Source organism: Lonchura striata, chromosome 3, assembly GCF_050655825.1.
Source record: "Lonchura striata isolate lonStrDom1 chromosome 3, ASM5065582v1, whole genome shotgun sequence".
In the NCBI taxonomy this organism is placed as follows: Eukaryota; Metazoa; Chordata; class Aves; order Passeriformes; family Estrildidae; genus Lonchura; species Lonchura striata.
Window position 1 is genome coordinate 68099445 of NC_140705.1, and position 20980 is coordinate 68120424.

Consider the following 20980-nt stretch of genomic DNA (forward strand, 5'->3'; position numbering starts at 1 on the left):
TTGCCAAGAATTAAATGTGGTCAGGATTTCACAAAATCAATTCACTTTGTCTGAGGGCAGAAATTCCAACGTCACAGACTAAGGAAAGATCATAAAACCTGAAATACCTCTTTACTGGAATTCTGTCAGCACGGTATTTTTCTGCATAGTTTTATTGAGCCATGCCAAAATTGTTTAATGGTATGGATGGATAAACATATAGCTACATAGTGAATGCACAAGTTTTCTCAGCTGCTGGCTCCTGCTTTGAACCTTGCTTGAGCGAAGGGGAGCTGGAAAGCATTCTCTGGTTATCCAAAAACCCATGGAAACATCTTGCCTGTATTTCTTCAGCACACTAAGTCTTGTATGTAGACACAAATGAGAGTGATTCAACTGATTAATTTCAGACTTGTCAGCACAAGCTTTTTAAAAATCTACTCATAATAGCAGTTATGTAAATTAGCATTTCAACTGGGCCCATTGGTACCAAACCATTTGTAACACATTCATTAAATTAAACAGAATTTTAGGCAGTCACTAACTATTCTTAGAGTGCATTACATTACTAACTCTCAAAACACTAGGAATTCTGAATGCTACCATGAATGAAATTACTACTACAGTAAATACTGAAAAGTCGTAAGTCTAATTGAAAAATTGAATGCACACCACTGAAGTGACTTTTCCTCAGAGAGTGTAACACTGAGAATTAAAGTGTTTTTAAATTAATTTTAAATTGTTGACAAGATGAAGTCAATGTAACTATTACTAAAATTACATGAGAATTTCGACATTTCAATGTAATGGGTATGTCAGATATACACCTACAAACCCAGGTTTTAAGGATCCATCACTCACAGAATAGCAAGGAACTGTATAATGCCTGCAATTGAAAATTTGCTATATAATGAAAATGGGGCTAAATTACTATAGTCCTTGAATTTAATACACTGCAAAAGGCACAGGTGTATATTCTATGGAAAAAGAAATACTCTAATGTACTTCCTATATTACTTATAGAGAGATTGAAACATACTGCTCACACTGCTTTTTCTTTATACTTGTTATTTCTGGTTCATCGAGATCTGTTTAAAAATGTAAAAATATGAGTGTTCTTCTATTCCAACTTTAACAGGATAAATACAGAGCAATTCAGAGTCTCTGTGTGTATACATACATTCTGAATATACATACACATTTGCTTGTTTATTAATTTATTTTCACATCTCACCTGCTAATCTCTTCATCCACGCTCCTTCATCAATACCAAGGTTATTATAGATGATTTTCAATATGTTACCCAACAGAGTGTTCATGTGCTCTGACGTCAAGGCTGTGCAACACATTTCAGCCTTGTCAGGATTGTTCTCTGGCCCATGCTCCCACCAGTGTGACATGTAACTACACAGCATAGGCAGTATGACTTCCATGATATGTGGCATTTGTGTGTAACGAATACCGGATTCTGCCAGTTCCACTATTTCTTCCATTAGCTTCATCAAGGAAGGAATATTTGGGCAAACCTCTTCTACACTAGTTGGCAAATTGAGAACTGTTGAAAAAAAAAAAATCAATAAATTAGGTCACAAAAGGAAAATAGCTTTTCAACTGCTATGCAATACAACTTCTGCTTTCTGTTTACATTTTTACCTTTGTGATCCAAAGGATACATACCCAGCACAACAATAAAAAACACATCCTTTCATACCTGTTGAACAATAAACTGTTTATGTTAGCAGTTCTGTAATAAAAATTTCTGTATGAAGGCTTGAATAACGTAAATATTGTGGAATGAATTCAAAGAAATCAGATGAACTTTTCTATATACAAAATAAACCTTAAAGTTCAAAATCCCTTCCAGTGTAAGTTTTGTAGTTGTGAAACAAATTGATACAATGAAATATCTCTCAACACATCAGATGCGACCTGAAATTCAAATAGAATAAACAGAAACCATTACCTGTCCTAACAAATTGAGCAGATTTGAGAAAATGATCCTAGAGGTGAATATGAGATTGTAAATGTTTACTTTTTAATTCATTTGAATTTTTACTTCCTTGCTCTGAAAAGGCACTGCAGTTGCCTTGATTTTTTGAGGCAGTTTCTTTCATCTGCAAGTGCAATCTGTAGCTCCTGAATGTTTAACATACTAATAGACACATACCATGACATACACAGCTATCTACAGAGCAAGAATTTAGCCTGCAACTTGTGAATACGAGTGTCTTTACCAGCATTCCACAACTCTTTATTGTCTTTTTTGCAAAGCAGTATCCACTCCTATTTAGAGCAAATATATTTTACACAGACATCACATAGTCTCATTAAAGATTATGCAATCTGGGAAAAAAACATTCCATTTTCTGTTAAAAATCATGATAATAGAGTGGATTATACTTCCAATTAAAATAGACAAAATATAGGTTAAGCATGCATAATTGTTGGTATTTTCAAGTTTGGATACTACAGGTCCTTGGAAAAAAAAATCTTCCATGCTCCCTTTTTAAAAAAATAAAGATGAAGTTATAAAATTATTGCCATTATAAACTGCATCTTACACGAACATACACTGTCATTTTTATGTATCAGTAATATGATACAGGCTCAGCATATGTGCAGAGCTTGTGAAGCCCTACTGCAAGTTCTATTTTTTGCAGGAACAGTTTGTGTATGTAACCTTATTCAACAATCATGTTGCAGCATAAGAAACACCAAGAATGTAATAAAATAATATATGTAAAGTAAACACACGTAATGTCACTGTAAAGCATCTGTACTCTCTTTTATGTCAAACAAAATTACAATCAAGCTACATACTACTCTGCAATTTTTTTTACTTTATAAGGGCATAATATGTAATTCATACAGCAAAACTATTTTCCTTCAGTTGTAAGCATGTATGTTTCAGGGACCCAAAATTGTTTATGTAAACTGAGGAATCAAAGCTACTGACAAGAATACTTAAATTTATGATCAAATATAGAATATCTGAAGTACTAAAAATGCGCAGTCTCTTAATTAATTCAATCCAAAGTGATATTTTGAGAAAGGTATCTCAAAATTAACATATCAGAAACACCATTATAATTATAATTTTACCAGATTTAGAAAAGAAATTAATTAGAAAATTGATTTAGAAAGAAAGATTTAGAAAATAAATTCATTCATGAAATTACCAGAAAATTCTTGCACTATAAAATGTATGCAAAATCACACATTTAAGGCAAGCAGCATTTATAGTGAAATCATGTTTTCATAATCATGATGTCAGTTTCTGGAAATACCTGCTCTATCTCTTGCATTCTTGGTATTGTAGATTGAGTAGATATTATGTTTGTTCAAATGAGTTTCCAAAAAAGCCACTGGAAAGGCCCCTGAGAAAGCAGCCAAGCACTCTCCCAGTGCTGATCGTTGCCTGTGAATTAACAAACACCATTAACAACACACATCTTTGATCACAGAGCCACAGAATGGGTAAGGCTGGAAGGGGCCCCCAGTGGAGTCACCTGGCAAGTACTGACTGACCACACCTTGGGGTTGTGTTCTGAGATCACTGCATTTCAAAGAGAAGCCACGACATTATCAGGATCATCAATACAAGAATACGTCATATAAAATGAAGTCTAGCAACCCTCTGCTAATGTATGAATGATATGTGAAGACATAAAATCTTAAAAGTGGCCTGCACAGCTTACAGAAAACAAAAAACATGCAGGGGAAATGAAAATAATTATAAAATGCCTTCTGTTGTATTACTGTCCTCTCAGCTTTACTGCCTGTATAACCTTTACTATTAAGAAAAAGCTACTGGATAGAACAAGAGAACAAAATCAACTATCATTTTATCTAATTATATTTCATTTTTCTGAGAAATAATGATAATCATTTTAATGTTTAGTCTAATATGAAAGTCAAGTTCTTCAGTGAGTGGAAAATTGTTTCTAATGATGAAGAACTCTGAAATTTTATCACAAAGCCATTGCTTTAATGTCTTCAAATATATGACATTTATTTGATAATCAAAATTCTTTGTGTGTCAAAACTTTAAAAAGCCTGTTTCTAGGAAGAAGTAAGTGATGCCCTGCCACTTCACTTGGTTTATTCACAGGACAGCTATAATAGTCTTTCTAATTTTCAATTAAATTGATCACACCATAATTTAGAAAAATTTAAAAACCCTAACAGACACCAAATCACACATGTGACAGAAATACAAGAGAATTTGAACTCAGGAGAACCATGAACCTTCAAGTGAAAAGGAAAAAAATACCTCAAAATTGATCTTGTGATTTAACAAGGTTCATCCTCTGTATATAGTTTATCTCGGTCCTGGAGATTTTATTCTTTCTAGATCTACCTCATTAAACTTCATTTTGTTAACTCTAACTTCATTCCCATTTTTATTCATACTGTTTTCTCCTTCTTCCTTTCTTCCCCTATTTCATTAAGTCTTCATAAGCAAAACATGCATCCATCACAAACACCGGTGAAGAGCATGTGCTTTTTGATTTTGGTGGCAGACAATCATACAGAAAAATGGTTGGTTACACTGATATATTTTTTCTTCAAAAGAAATCCCATATCCTTTATTTGCCAAACATCAAAATAAATTTCCTTATATTATAAATAAATTTCCTTAATGAAATCAAGAAGACCAGATTTTCCAGATTTGTTTGGGTTTTTTTTTCCCACTTAAATTTTGGTCCCAATGATTTTTCATACTGTTGCCTATGATACCACCACCGAGCAAGCAAGGGTAGGTCATGGGGCTGCTCTGGAGTTATGCACAGGTTGATCTGATCCGGAGTGTCACTTCCTAGACAGTGAAATTCTTAAGACTACTGCTGCCAATATCTGAAATTAATGCATTCTGTTTAGCCTGCCTTCAGAATAGTGTTAGTCACTACAGTGCAACTCTTCAGTTTTAAAAAATGAATTTTTCTAAGTATCTCTATTTTATGACCAAACATGGCTTACACAGACCAAATTTAACATGGAGGGCGTTAGCAAATGTATAAACCAGCAATTGCAATGCCTCATTTACCTGAATAACAGCTAGAAAAGAAATAGTGTTGTACAAGTCACAAATAAAATTAAATTTAGGGTAATGAGGAAAAAATATACATCACAATTAAACATTATAGAAGGAAGAATATAACAATTACTGAGCTGAATGACATAATTTTACAATACCTTAGTTAACCCTCAAATCAAGTGCTGTTCATTATAAAGTCAGATAATTTTATTTTTAATTTTTATTTTAATTAAGAAAGGTATTTTGACAAACATATAATGCAATATTTCAAGCATATTATAGTAAATACACCAGCATTCCACTTAACATCTGAGCACACCTGTATTTTTTCTCAAGATATCTTTCCAATAATACACTCCTATATTAATTTCTGAACTGAATATTCATTATTCTAAATATAAATGCAAATATTAAAATCAGAATAAGTATTTTCCATCTTACCTCTCTACATAGATACTCTTGCTGGTTCCCAGAGCATATAAACTGGCCAATATTCTGTAACAAGAGACCTGAACATCTTCCACTAAAAAGAAGAAAATCATATTTACGAAGAGATTTTTTCTTGCAATGCATTCCCAAAGAATTGAATAAAATTACTTCTGACAAAAATGGAATTAAAAATACTAAGCTAACAAAGGCAAACCTCAGAAATCACTCACTAAATGGATGTCCAAGTGCTACACTTTTTACTCAAAATTTCCATTTACCAATACCATGTTAATAGCTAAAATAGTAAACCTATTCCACTAGTGTATTAATTTTATTAAATTAATGGCATACCAACTCTTCACACATGACACCTTTACAAATAGAATACTACTGTGCAAAATAAAGGTAATCCTGTTAAACAGATAATTATTTTAACCATAGTTTATGTATTTTTTTCATTTAGGCACTGATACCAGCTAATAGCATGTACTTAATTTACACTTTAAACTTACAAAGGATTAAAAACAATAAATAATTATTTAGTCTATATGAATATTTCACCAAAGTATGTTTTAAAATTATCAAGTAATTCAGTCATAAAACTGTGAGAATAATCCTAAAATCTATTTGAAAAAAATGCTTTTGTAATGCACTCTGCAGCAACAGTGTGAGGACCACCAAGAAGGACAACACTCAACCTTGCCATAGATATGTTCATTGTCTCTCCTACAATGCTAGTTTCATCCCTCAACATGAAATGAGTGAAATATTTACACTTACCCTGTGAGTAAAACAGAGTAAGAATTCATAGGCTGGGAGACCCTACAATATATTTATCAAAGCTACATGGCCCAGCCCTTTATTGTGCTGTGATTTTAATTCATATAATTTTGGAGTTAGGTGTTTTTATACCGTAATAGTAACCTCAGGTAGACTGACCCATCTTTATACATGATCCAGCCATGGACTACACTCCATCACCAGGACTCTCAGGTACAAGCACCAGCTCAAGATGCTTGTACAAATAAGATAAATTTTACTCTTACGAAAATGTAAACAGAAGTTGTGTGTAAGAAAAATTAATCTTTCCACTATGCTTTAGACTAAATAAATAGGCCAAATTTTAAATAACTATTCTTTCCCAGTTTATGAATTCTAAATTCGGAGTTTTACACTGGTGTGATATATGTAGAACAGCTGATTAAGAACACCAATTGAAGTTATGAAGAATTCAAAGCTAAATATTAAGTTCCAAAACATGGGATACCAGTGACCAAAAATTACAAAACAAGGCATGAACATATTGATGCATGAAAAAGTGGCATATGATGAAAAAAATTACTTTTTCTGGATACCAAAGTCTCTGGAATTTTACAGAAATAGTTTAATGAAAAAGTGGATGTTTACATTTCATGACTTCCAAATCCATCAATGCAACTCCAAATTTGTGAAATGTTCTTTTAAGACTACTTTAAATAACACTTTTCACAGATTCCAAAAATAGAAAAAAATGTAACTCAGTATTCATTTCCTCCAAGTTCTTCTCATGGATTTTCATAACTGAGTCACAGAGTTAGCTATGCAGGGTAGGGTTTCCCCCTTTAGTAACATCTGAAGTGGTACTTCTGTGAGTTCCTAAAATATACAAAATTCAAGTTTTGTGTGCAGACTGCATTTTGGCTGCAAAATTTTGGGTTTGGGAAAATAAAGGACCACTGAATCCACTACAATCAGAACCTTTACAGAAATCCGATATACAGTCTCGCATATACACTTCCTTCTCTGGTGTCTGAATTCTTCAGGAGCTCCTTCCACTCCTCCCTTTTCCCTTAAATTTTCAGAATTTAAGGACCCACCCAGATTCCCCTCTAACTGAAACTGAACTACATGTATGATGGTGCAACATCATTTTGTTGTATAACCTTATTTATAGACAGAGTAAAGACAAATTAACTTACACAAAGTGAATTCTCTCACACAAGAAAGTCACAGTAAATCTATGATAAAGTTATAAACAAAATTAGTCCTTCTGACTTTGTAATCATGGACACATCTGCTTCAATATTTGTTGTGAGCCCACTAAAACCAGCAGATTGTTTTTGGTTGACTGCTGCAAATGTTTGATTAAATCAATAAAAAATTTGTCAAAATGACATATGATTTGTCCTTCTTTAATAGAATTGAGAGTCTAGTAATGCTTACTACAGATATTTAAAAGGCATGGAATTTCTATATACATATGTGATACATACATATCAAATCTTCCCCAAACTGGTGCTGTCCAATATGCTCAAATAATGAAGATAGCACTGGCAGGAGAGCAACTGTGGTATAATTAATGATTTGTGTAACTCCTTTTGGCTGATTTCTGCTGTGTGTAAACTGGCCTTGCTTAAGATTTTCCATTGTTTTTTCCAGATCCTCAGCAGCATTGTCCAAAAATGCTCTCAGTGCCATCCTAACAGATTCCAGACCAGTCTTCATCACAGTCCTGTTTATAGCATGCAAAAAGAATGAAAAAGAATATTCTGTTAGACAAGCACAGACTAAGGCTTAGTCTTGGATTAGATGAAATAGATAACAGAGATCTGAAAAAAAATCTTTCATCTTTTAACATTGTAAAATCTCGTCAGAGCAGAATAACTGAAAACAAGTTTCATAGGTATGCCTTCAGAGAGGAAAAAAACAAAAAGTACATAACAAAAAAAAAAAAAATTGTAAATCTGTGATTTCTGACTGTAGGAAGAGAAAAACTGTCTCAAGCTAGAACTCAGAAGATCTTCTTAATTATAAGTCACATTCCTGTCTCCAGAACAATGGCATCAGAAAAGAATGAATAAAAACAACAATATCTGTTAAAATCAAATCAATTAATCAATTAATTAAATGCATTTATTATGCAACTATAGCACCATAATCAATGATGCAAAGATATAATACAGGAGAATTATTATCTTATATTATCCAGCTCAATTACAAAGATCCTTTATTTAAGGAAAGTATTCATTTAGGCATGCATGAAATAAATTGAGGTGATGTTCTTTTTTGTAAATTGAGTATCAATTCAGTTCTTTTAGTCTGATTGTTTATTTTAAAGAGTGAATATAAACTGTTCCAGAAGCAATATCTTTAAATTTCCATGTTACTTCCATTAATTCCATAATCTCCATCTGGAGCTATTTTCACATATCTACCGAGAGCTGAATTAGTGATCTTCACTTGTATCTGTGTTCCATCTGTGTAACTGCATGGACCATGGACAATTTAAGACAAAAAACCCAAGATATTGCAAACTAAAGGCATACCATGCAAGAGTTGAGTCATATTAATGGCCAGATCACGATTCTATCCCCTAGCAAATGGAATATAAAACTTGTCCACGAAAGGAACTGCAAAGATATTGAGAAAGAGAACTATATGCACATACTAACAGACAATTGTTTTGAGACTTAATGTAAAGTCAAAAAACTTAGCTTAAAATTTCCATGGTGGCAGCTTAAGTTATCATATTTTGTTTAAAACTGCAAAAATCTAAAAATCAGCTCTCAGCAGAGATGGCTGACTTTACAGTAAATGAAAAGCAATACATTACTCTCCAATATATCAATGTTGTCTCATCCATAAACCTTACAATAATAGTTAAAGCACCTCAATTTACATAAAAGTAATATTGAATTCTAGGCAAAGGGTTTGGGTATTTTCAAATTAGAACCTGAATTAATTTTGCAAAGAAGACACTCTATGAGACAGATTCACTGAGCATTTAACTCCTGAATTTTTTGATTAAACAGTATAACAAAAATAATAAAATATTTCTAACTTTACTTTGGTTTTGAGAAAGTCACAATATTAATACCACACAAACTAACAGTAGAAGTTTATGGACACCACTGATCCATAATGAAATTTAAAGTGTAACCTACAAATACTGTCTGTCAAATCATAGTAACTGAGTTGGTTTGCAACGGGAATTCTTTTCAGCACTGTAACTTTTCAAGTGGTGAAATTTTGTAGCCTTACACAGGTAGCCCAAATGTTACTGCACATTACTTTCTTCAGTGATTTTCCTTGTGCTTTAGAAAATCTAATCAGTGTTACCTTGCATCCAGGGTCTGTCCCAGTATGTGAAGACAGTTGACTATTGATGTTGCATCGTTTCCTAGAGAGGGAGGAAAATTATCCACCAATTAAGCTGAGCAAAGCGTATAGCTTATTGATACACAGTTAACTGTACCTCTGGATTTAATGAAAGAAAAATGACATAGCAGAAGAGCAACTGAACTTCTGCACAATTTCATGTTCAAGAACATGCAGTTTTTTGTCTTAGCCTTGTTTACACAAATGCAGTAACTAGAGGCAGAAAAGCATCTCTCATAAAATAGCTGAGGCAGTCAAGATGGAAGCACTTAAATGTGGGGTTAATTAGAGCTGCAGTGTACTTTCTGGTTTTCACTTGATTTCTCTAAGTTTTGCTTTAATTAATTCAAGTTTACCTGATTATTTATCTTTTCCCTCTCAGTAATATAAAAGCTGTTAACTTTCCAAATTTGCTATTGCAGGAAGAGAACACATAAAAAAATGTCATTTAAAAAGTTTATTCCCTGGTGTTCCCCATTGTTTGCAGTTATTTATAGCTTAATTGGGTCCACATAAATAAGAGTCCCTGACATAATACACATATTCTGTAATTATTTTTCCCATTTAGGTATGTAAAAAGAGGACTTGCATAGAAGAACCCTTCTATACATATGTACATGCCAAAATGCTGCCATGTACAAGCCTCTTTCCTCTAAGATCACTTTCTAAATCCAGAATAGATGTATGCTATACCAATTTGAGCCACAGCCTATTTTTAAATTTACTTTTTAAAATTAAATTATACAAAGATAAAACTACCTTTTCTTGCCTTTCCTTAAATTTTATTGATTAAAAAAAAAGTAGAAACAAATGTTTAAGAAAGATTTCTGAAAATACTTCTATCTGCATACAGTGCTACAGCATACTGTGTTTTGTCACTGGTAGTTATTTCTTAAAAATACAAGCAAACATTCAAGTAAAATTAGTAATTGCTTCAGTGAACTAGAGATTTTAAACGATAAAGTGCAAGAAAGGTGTGGGACGTTCATTGCAGCACTGAGAAAGTTGTTCTATGCTACCAAAATTAGGAAATACTGTTCTGATGATCATCCACAGCAGATTAAAAAAACCTGGACCACAACTTCCACAGCTGCCTCAGCCAGGCAGCCTCACCTGTTTTTTTACTGGCATATGTGATCATGCAATGGTACAGCAAGCAGATAAGAAAGCTGAGGCAACCTAAAAAATCCTACCAAAATCACCACCCCAAAAGATTAAGGTTGTTGTCAGATCAAGCTTTTTTCCATATTATTTTGATGCTCTGGTGGGAAGAATGAGGAGAGCGCAGGACTGTGCTAATAACAGCAGGTATGGAGGGAAGTACTCAAAGTAGAGTGAACTGTGCATTAGACCATCACAGAATCATGGAATGGCTTGGGTTGGAAGGGACCTTAAAGATCATCTAGGTCCAACCTCCTGCTGTGGGCAGGGACACCTTCCACTATACGAGGCTTGCTCAAAGCCCCATCCAACCCAGCCTGAATATTTCCAGGGATGGGGCAGCCACAAATTCTCAGCAACTTGCTCCAGAACAGAATGGCTTACTAGGAATTTAAACACTCTACTACAATCAAGCTACTTATATAATTTTGGCTTTTAAATTTGAGAAAATATAAATTAATATGCTCAATTCACCAAAACTATTCACTTAAATCTTTCAATTCCTACCCAGTATACTAATGTATAGCCACAGCTCTCAAACTGTAAATTATTGTAATCAAAATCTATTTTCACATTCTAAAGAAATAATGATTCCATGAATGATAATTCCATAATCTCAATTACACTCTCAGATACCAAATGTTACTAACTTCACTCTGTAAGACATGCATGCTTAATTTCCTGTTTTAACAAATTTCTATATACATCTTAAGGTACATGACTTTCACTAATGATTTTCAGAAATACAGCTCTATATTCAGTGCAGCTCTATATTCAGAACTACCATTCATATTCACAGTAATATAAAGTACCTATACTGAAAACCATATAGAATTTTGATATTTGTTATGCAAACTCCACACTATCCATAAAAGGTACTATTGAGCAATGCTTGCTTACAGAAGATGCCTCCAAAATGCACAAATAACTTTATAGGCCCCCGGTGTGCTCAGTTATGAACACTTTCTCCTCTTCTGCACAGTCTGTGTCTTTGCTGGAATTAGTGCAACTCTCTTCATCAGATTTTCTCACATCATGCAATTCACTTGCAGGGGAAGGCAAACTATAAGGTGACTTTGACCTGAGTTATTAAGTCCATAGTAAACAACCCAATCATGCTCCAAAGTCTCACAATGACCTTGTCACAATTCATGCCAGAACACCTGTGGTGGCATAATGATTTTGTAATCTGTTAGTGACTGCAGTCTAGAAAAAAAGTTAAAAAACAAACTGTATCACAATAATCAGCTGATCCTATCTGACTTATCTTCTAGCACTTCAACCCAGGCAAACAACAGGAAATAAGCAAGCTGAGAAGTGGAATAGAAAAGATCTTTTCTTTAGTACTGAAGAAAGTTATATTGACTTAGGTTTTTAATTTCAACCATGACCCATTTTAGGAAAAAAAAAAAATTCTGAAAACCAAATGCACAAATAACAAAAAAGATTTCCAACATTTAATAGTATACCTGAGCTAGTTCATCTCTTTGAAGAAAAAAACTAGGGTGTAAATCAGAGCTTATGTGTAGGTTTGTGAAATATTACACCCTCCAAAAAAAGCTGCAACAATGCTACATAGCTGCAGAAATAACTCCATGCCTCCTATGATCTTTTGGCTTTATAGGCAAATCCACTCAGCTCTGCCTAAAATATTTAAAAGCAATTATGCCAAAAAACCTTCCAATTTTTCTTCTTAGTTTAATGGCTTTCACAATGGTGTGTAAAATTTTTAAACACCACACTGCTGCAGCAAGTGAGTTCTTTCCCTTCAAATTGAATTAAATATGCAGGAATTGAGTTAGCTGTGTATTATCATAATCAAATTCTAATTCACTAGACAATTACTCAATTAGGTATGTTCATGGATGCTGAACTTTGCACTGCATCCATCATAGAAGCCATGTATGCATAGGATGTACTATTCCAGCTCTCCTAGCACCACGGCTTAAGAGAAAATTTGAAAGAAAATTACTGTGCTACACATTGCATATAACGTATACACTTGATATGGACTTCAAATGGACTTCAGTTCAGTGATTTTCACATAGCATAAGACAAACACCAAGCTCCTGCCAAGGTCACATAATACCAGAAGGAGAGTACACATGCATATGTGGAGTCAAGCACATCTGGGAATATTCAAGAATTCCACAGAACATAACTATGCATTTCAGCCCACTTCTAAATCTTTCTTAATGACTTTCCAATACAGATGTACAGTTCTGATTGTCAAATGTTTTTCCCAAATGATTCAGAATAACATTACAAATCAGTAATTTAAATTTACTCATCAAAATTATTTGATATGATAATGAAACCCAAATATTAGTTCAGAAACACAGAAAACTAAACAACCCCCAACTTCCCCAACCTGAAAAATACAAAAGCTTTCTATTCCACTGAAAAAATTCTTTGACCTACCAGACTAAACAATTGGTGATCTGTTTAGACCATGCATTTCAGCCATGCAGCATGCAACAAACCAGGACTTAACACAATGCAAAAATGGCAAAGAAAACCAAGTGATGGCCATGCTAGTATTTGTCAAGGGTCTCCTTACCAAACAGTGAAATCCTATGCCTGACAAGAACTCCAAGTTTGCAGAACAGGCTGAAGACAAAAGAAAAATAAAAGAGAAGAGAAGGGAAAAGGAAAAAAAAAATAAGGGGCAGGAGGGGAAGAAAGAAAAAATAACAGCTGATATATGAGCAGGAAAAGCAACATGATGTCACGCAGAAAGAATCAATTGTCTGAGCAGAATGTGGGACAGAATACTAAAGAAAGAATTTTCAAGTGCATATCCTTAACAAACATGGTTAAATAAGCACATATTATAATTAAAAAAAAAAAAACAACCAAAAAATTTAAAGCAAAGCTAATTAATATAAAAGCGTTCTATACAATAACCCACAAGGAAATAACCATCAAAGCTTTAAAAAGTAAAATGTGGTCATTGCGCTATACAGGATATCACTAACAATTTGAAAACATAAGGCAAGGGAATCAGATTAACTGAGGTGTGTGATGACAAATGTTTAACTAGTTCAATTAGGATGTTGTAAACTTGAACACAGCAAGAATTCTTTTCAGGTTTTTTTTTTTTTAATATGACCTCTTACATGGTTAAAAACAATATGATCAATGATTTTGTTTCACATGTTTGAACTATTTCCTGTGCTGACAAACAGCACTCCATTGAGAAAAAAAAGTAAAATGTAGCATTAATTCACAGAAGCAGAAGCAAACTGCCCTACCCAAATTGACCTGGGCTCCAGATTAAGGAGGAATTAGATCAATCTTCATTATATGCTTTGGTGTGAGACTTTTCATCATGAACGTTGATTTTGGTGTTATTATTTTATGCTGCAAACCCCTTCACCTGCTATAAATGACATGAACATCATGTCATTTTATTAAGCTACTTAATTAATAGGCACACTGGCTATTTATTAGCTTCTGATTTAAAAGCAAAAGATAAAATAAGCATATCTGCACAGCCTATGGATGAGATCTGAACATGCTGTTCCATTGACAGACAAGAGCACGGTGTCAAATGGAAATATTTATGTCCAGAATCACAACAGCCAGGTTAATGTGGGATTGAATCCAGCTAATAAGTCAATGCACAGTGATCCACTCTACCAACAGCAACTGCTCTATTTTAGAAATTAGCCTGCTTAGTGCATTTTTGGGGATCTTGGTTCACTTCTTATTCCATGATGCAGACTATGCTAAATATTCTTTTATGAGGATCTTGGATCACCAAGTCCAACAGGAAAAATGTAGAGAAGCATGTTAGCATCATATAGCTTTTTTGTTCATTCTGGAAAAGATACAAATAGCTCACCACTCTATCTCATGTTCCGACATACAAATGTTACTCAACTGACTGTACCATTTGGCAGATACTACACTTTCACAAAGTGAGACTGAAACCCTTATCTACAGTGTCTTTAGTTGAGGTCAAATAAATAAATAAATAACTTCAAATTTCTAATACCTATATTGATGTTCAGAACAAATTTCATACAACTACGGTAGCTCAAAAACTTGTAGTATGGTCTACTTGATAAGAAATTTGAAAAAGCCAATCATGAAGAGGGTGGTTACAAATACAATAGAATATAATGCCACCACATTTCAGAAAGAAGCCTGACCCATATTTGTCAGCAAAATAGATCTGGATTTACTGCATTTTCTGAAAATGGAATGGTTGTTGCATATGCTAAGACTTTCACTGCATTATCAATGTCCAAAATTATACTCTTCCATAGCTTAATGAATGCAAGTTTGTCTTCACTGGAGAAGGAAAGCAGCCAGGAACTGCCCTCAGCTTAAAACAAATTCTGTGTAGAAGGTGCACTCAATAGGATTAGCTATTTACTCATCCAAGATTTCCCTGCATCCATCTATTTTCTTCTTCTTGGCTGACAAATCTGGATGGCACATAATCCAATGAAGTATGGCAGCAGCTCTGGTCTTTTTGCAGGACTATATGTTCAGGAATCTCGCAAAGCTATAGAGCATATGTGCATAAATCCTGAATCTCTATGCAGCAGGTATGCTGATACAGCTGACATATTCCAGAAGTAGTGAGTTTATTGGTATGACTTAACAACTATAAAAATACTGTTAGAAAATTAGCAGTTAATAGACTGAAAAATTATTAATATGCATGCATTTTGATACAGTTTTTAAATCCCTTGAAGAACAGCATTCAGAGAAGCTGCCAGTTCAGATCAGTCCATGAGATGATGCAAAGTCAATACAACCATTACTTACTTGAGCTCAATATTATGATAAAAACTTCACTCAGCATTCACACATTCTTGCAAGCCCTACATGTCTCATGACCACCAACTAGCTGTCAGCCTCAAAATACAGCAATTCAATATTGCATGGCTCATGCCCAAGAAGGCAACCATTATACATGCCATTATACATTACAGGTATTCAAGAAATCCTATGTGAAGCTTGCAATCTACCTTACTAACTGGGAAATGTGGGTTTCAATTCAGACAGAATTGAAATTAAATTAAAACCTCTTAGAGAGATGGTCTTAAAAAAAATAACTTCAGGGAAAGAATCAAGTATTTCTGTGATAGTAGTACTCATTACTGTTTATAAAACCATAGAGCAGAATGAATGCAATTCCCTTATTTTTATGATGGACATTAAAAATACTTATTGAAACTCAGCTACATATATGTTTGACTTATAAATCTAACATAAAATTTTGCAGGAATAATGATTTCACTATTTCTAACAGTGAAAACTGATACATAATTTCTTAGCCTGTGCCACAGACTGTGCAAGCATTTCACTGTTGGATATAAAGATAAACTGAAGTTCCCTGTATTCTAAATTCATCACCTCTTAAACAACATATAATAACTCAGTACTCCTCTCCATTTTATACAATTAATTCTCCTAACGGGAAAAGAAAGTGAAAAATGTTTAATTTCTGTGTACATAAAAAATATCTCTGTGCCTCCCACTTTGCACTTGCCCACAATCAACTGCTGCTCTTTAAAGACCAACACACATATGCACAGACATTAATATTAATTTAAGCTTTACCTTGTCACCATTTCTTTCTCTTTATTAGAGGCATGGCCCCCACTGCTGAGAGGCCTACTTGCTGAAGATAAGAAATACAGGCGATGATTTTTAAAATACTGATCAATCAAAGGGAGCACAACCTGAAATTATATCAGAAAGAGTGGTTATCTCAGGACCTTCTTTACTATGTTCTGTATTATACTTTGTAAGCCACAACTAAAGACGGGAGATTTCGAATAGGTTTTCTGTCTTAAAACTTCCATCTGTTTGGTTTTTTTCTTTAATAGCTATTCCTCTAAGTTTATTTAGTATTCAAGGCACTTAATAGGTCATCAAGAAAGGTAGTAGAAAAAAATTACATTATCACTGGGACTTATCTGTGGATTTTTGTTTAGGAGGAGTACAAGGCAGAAAGTGTCATTTAATTTTATCTCACAATTTAAGATTTTTCCTATACCACATAACCAAATACAACTATTGGTTTTTGTTCCTTTTAATGTAGGTTTTAAAAAATTCACCTACAACTGTCAGCATGCTAACAGTACTTAGTTCTAGATTTTTCAAATTAAACTCCCAAAACAATCTCACTTACTAAGGGATTGTGCCTGTTTTCCTGTTTACTTCCTGCGGTGATTATTACTCAGTGCCCACTACAGGCGTCAGCCAGCAGCAAATCCAAAACAAATGGCTTTAAAGAAAATATGAAATTGCTTCCCATATGGAGCATGGTTCTCAAGAGAGTGGAATACAAACTTCTGAATCAATCAGCTTGGCAAATAATACCACATGGTAGTACTCTAAGGTATTGAAATAACAACTTACTGCAAAGGGTACCAGGGTTAGAAAATGCTGCAGTCACCATTTCTTATTCAGTAATGAATTTAAAAAAAAATTTGAATATTCAAATATCATCCAAGCCTTTATGTGTGAAAGACATCAGCAGACTTTCTTGGCTTAAAATGCAAAAAAAGCGTGATAGAAGAAGGAGGATTGTGCTGAGAGGAATTTCATGGCTTTCAGGAGGAAGGGGAAGTGTGAAGTCCTGCACTTGGGGAGGAATAAGTCCAATTGCCAGGACACAAGGAGGGCTAATCAGCTGCAAAGCAGCTTTTCAAAGAAGGACCAGGGGATCCTTAGTGTACAGAAAACAAATCATAAGCCAAAAATGCAATCTAACTGCAAAGGCAGCCAACAGCATTGTGGATTGAACTAGACTGAGTGCTTGTCAGCAGGTCCAGAGAGTGGATTCTTCCACTCTACTCAGCTCTGGTGAGACCACATCTGAAGTGCTGTATCTGGTTCTGGGCTCTCCAATACAAGAGAAACATTGACATACTGGAGAGAGTCCCGTGAAGGGTCACAAAAATGACTAAGGAACTACAGGATCTTTCAAATGACAAGAGATTGAGGAAGCTGGGACCCTAACCTGGAGAAGAGAAGGCTCAGGGATGATCTCATCCATGTGTGTAAATATCTGAAGGGAAGGGGTAGAGGAGAAGGACCCAAGCTCTTTTCAACTGTGACAGGACCACAGTCAATGGCACAAACTGAAGCATGGTAGGTTCTCTCAGACCACCAGGAAACATTTTTTTACTGTCAGGGTGACTGAGCACTAGCACAGATTGCCCAGAGAGATTGTGGAGTCTGTATCCTTGGAGATACTCAAAAGATGTCTGGACATGGCTCTCTGACAAAGCGCTCTTCCAACCTCAGCCATTGTGTGACTCCATGATGGAGAAAACAGCACGGTTTTAAAACAAGAGAAATAACTACCATGACACTGACACATACACAGCTGTGTTAATTCCAATAACTATTGCTCACATTAACCCACCTGAAGACTGTAAAAGATAAAAATATTCAAAACTAGACTAAGTTGGAAAACAGAAAATTTAGGGAGCTTTTGAATAATATCATATGAGTAGTTGCATATCATGGAGCAGGAAATAATGAGAATAAAAAATATAGTCCTGTAATCTTCTCACATCTATACTTCATCCCACATAGTTTGCAAGCTATTTTTATTACTGCTGTTTTTAATTAATAAAAGTATGAATTTAACACAGAAAAACACCACTATAACAATAACAGTTGCTAGAAAATATGTTCTCACTTCTGTTAATCACTATGTTGACAAAGAATAAGCAAAAAAATACTGTACTTTGGCAAAAAACTTGATTTCTTGTTCATATGGGAATTGCTCTCCTTTGCCTCTGCTGCCACCATCTGCAGAGAGAAGAAAAGTAAGTTCCCTGTCATATATCCTAATAACAATCTACTCTACATTTTTATGTATACAATAAACAAATAATACTGGTCATCTTTAGATGTAGATTGAAGGTACCTCAAACAGTATAAGCACTAGTTAAAGTGGCATTTTATGACTACCTCATTAGAGGAAAAGTAACATCAAATAAAATATATAAAAAATAACTGCCCAAATCTTCATAAAAGTGTAGACATCTCACAGTCTGAAGAAATATGGATGTTTTTGTGAGATAAAAACCTGGTGCTATGTTTATATTTTCCTGTTATAGGTGAAAATTTGGAAACCTGAACTCAGATTCTAATAAAACACGTTTCTCCAGTTGTTCCCAGGAGAAACAGAATTCATGAATTTTCATTCCTTATTTATGAACTTGGTACTAAATAATAAAATTAATGGTTAGATATATCCAACTGAAATTTAAATTGCTTCACTCTTCCCTTACTATAGAAAACAAAATCTCTTTCAAAATAAAAATCTCTTACAGCTCCCAAACTATTTCTCATTTATTTAATGTCTTCTTTCCATTAATCTATTGAGATACTCAAACTGTATTTGTTCCACCAATATTTCTAATGCTTCAGTATTTAATCATCACCATTCCTGCAGTTATTCCAAATTTATGTAATTAAGAATGATGAAGCCATGGCAATCAAGAATAGCAGCAGAAGTAGCCTTTTTTATTGTAAGTAACCATGGCATATAACTCCTAAAGCTGACAAATTTCCACATTAAAGCTAGACTGGTCTTTAGGTGAGCACTGATTTATTCAATCTCCCTGATGTTCCTGTTACTGTCATTTGCAGCATATATGACTATGAGACACAGTATATGTTATTTGTCATTACAGCTCCCATGGTCACAACACAAGCTGCATCTGGTCAGGCTTTTTTGGCTTTTACTGATCATGTAAGAAGCTGCCTTGGGTCACCAAACTTTTGTATTTTTTATCTTCACCAAAAGCAGATAAAGTTCTCTCTTTCATAGCTCTGTTGACAAAATGTACTGGGTATTTATGAAAGAACATTCCCATTGTGGAAGTTTGTTGAAGAGGTTTCTCTGCTCCCTTTTTGAGAGAAAATTTCAGAAATGTACAAATGACTGGTTTAATTTGCTCTCTTAAAAAAGGATCACTAGCTATTATTGTGCACATGTGAGAGATTACAATTTTATGCATAGATGCAAGGGGGCAGCTAGTTTTCTTTTCAAAGAATAAAAGTCATACATTTTTCCTGAAAATTTTTAATTAGATGAATGAAAATGGGAAATTGAAATGAAAGGCAATTTCGTTACTCCAAAATTCATGATCTTCATCAACTACAGGAAATTAAACAGAAAACTAGTCCAGAAATGTACCAATCTTAAAAAAAAATTTCTGGTAATTTTTATAACATCAGACCTCTTAGCCAATAATTGTTTTAAAAAATGTGCAAGGGGTACTATACCAAATTCCAAAATGTACTGATGGGCTTCATCCACATATCTTATAAGCTGTTGAAGGAAACTATAGGCAAAGCGTTTCTCAATGGAAGGCGTGTCTAATTCCAGGTCCTTAAGTCCTCTGTAAAAGGAAGCAAATAAATTTTTACACATAACAAAGGACTCCAAGCAGTCTTACCTCTCCATGTAGTCTGATACCATTTTCCCGGGTAATGATTATGTGCTTATTAATATAAGATTTTTTTTGTGTTTGATGTAAACAGCACTCTCAAATTTACTTATATTTTGAGAAATTCATTAAGACAGAAGTAGATTTCCCAACCAGAAAGCTAGAAAAAAAATTACACTTGTTAATCAAAATAATCCACTATTATTATAATTGCTTTCCATTACTTCTACTATCTTGCATTTCCCTACAGAGACTGATTCTTGTGTGAGGAATTTTGGAAGCTGAAAAAATACTTCCATTTAAACAATCAAACTAGAAGTAAATCTAAATATCCATTACTATGACTTTTCCTGAAAATTCTGCTTGCAATGGAAAAGTTCTGAATAGCTACGCAGTATTTCTGAAAAATCAGAGGAAAACCAAAACAAAGTGATGGAATTGCTTTTCCAGTATGTTCCATCCATCTTAGTTACTAACCTGATATAAAAAAAACACAGCTTCTTTCCACAAGAATGAATCTCCAAAGCTGAATCCATGTCATGTGATGATGTCCCTAGCCACAAGCTAGCATTGGCACAAGCCTTGTTTATGAAGGATCAGGACTTAATTGATGGCACATGAAACAGCTATTCTTAAGCAGCAAGGGAATCAGTCACACTTCCTCTCCCCCTGACTCATGCACCAAGATATATTGGTACTCAGCTGGGCTGCAAATTTAAAAAGTATACCTGATGCATGTATATGAAATAGAACTGCCTGTGTATTGCACGTTTATGCTTTAAATTAAAGCATACACCTA

General features: G+C 34.1%; 1 protein-coding gene across 8 annotated transcripts in view; it reads right to left on the minus strand.

Moving 5' to 3' along the window:
* Window positions 1-20980, minus strand: part of RYR2 (ryanodine receptor 2) — a 381438-nt gene that overhangs the window by 71807 nt on the left and 288651 nt on the right. For all 8 annotated transcript variants that reach the window (XM_021527072.4, XM_085576771.1, XM_021527071.4 and 5 more), the window contains 9 exons: window positions 20018-20133; window positions 18468-18532; window positions 16325-16446; window positions 13305-13354; window positions 9545-9605; window positions 7699-7937; window positions 5459-5540; window positions 3267-3397; window positions 1214-1534 (listed from right to left, as the gene is read on the minus strand). In XM_021527072.4, the coding sequence (XP_021382747.3) occupies window positions 1214-1534; window positions 3267-3397; window positions 5459-5540; window positions 7699-7937; window positions 9545-9605; window positions 13305-13354; window positions 16325-16446; window positions 18468-18532; window positions 20018-20133 (1187 nt within the window). The remainder of the gene's footprint in view (window positions 1-1213; window positions 1535-3266; window positions 3398-5458; window positions 5541-7698; window positions 7938-9544; window positions 9606-13304; window positions 13355-16324; window positions 16447-18467; window positions 18533-20017; window positions 20134-20980) is intronic.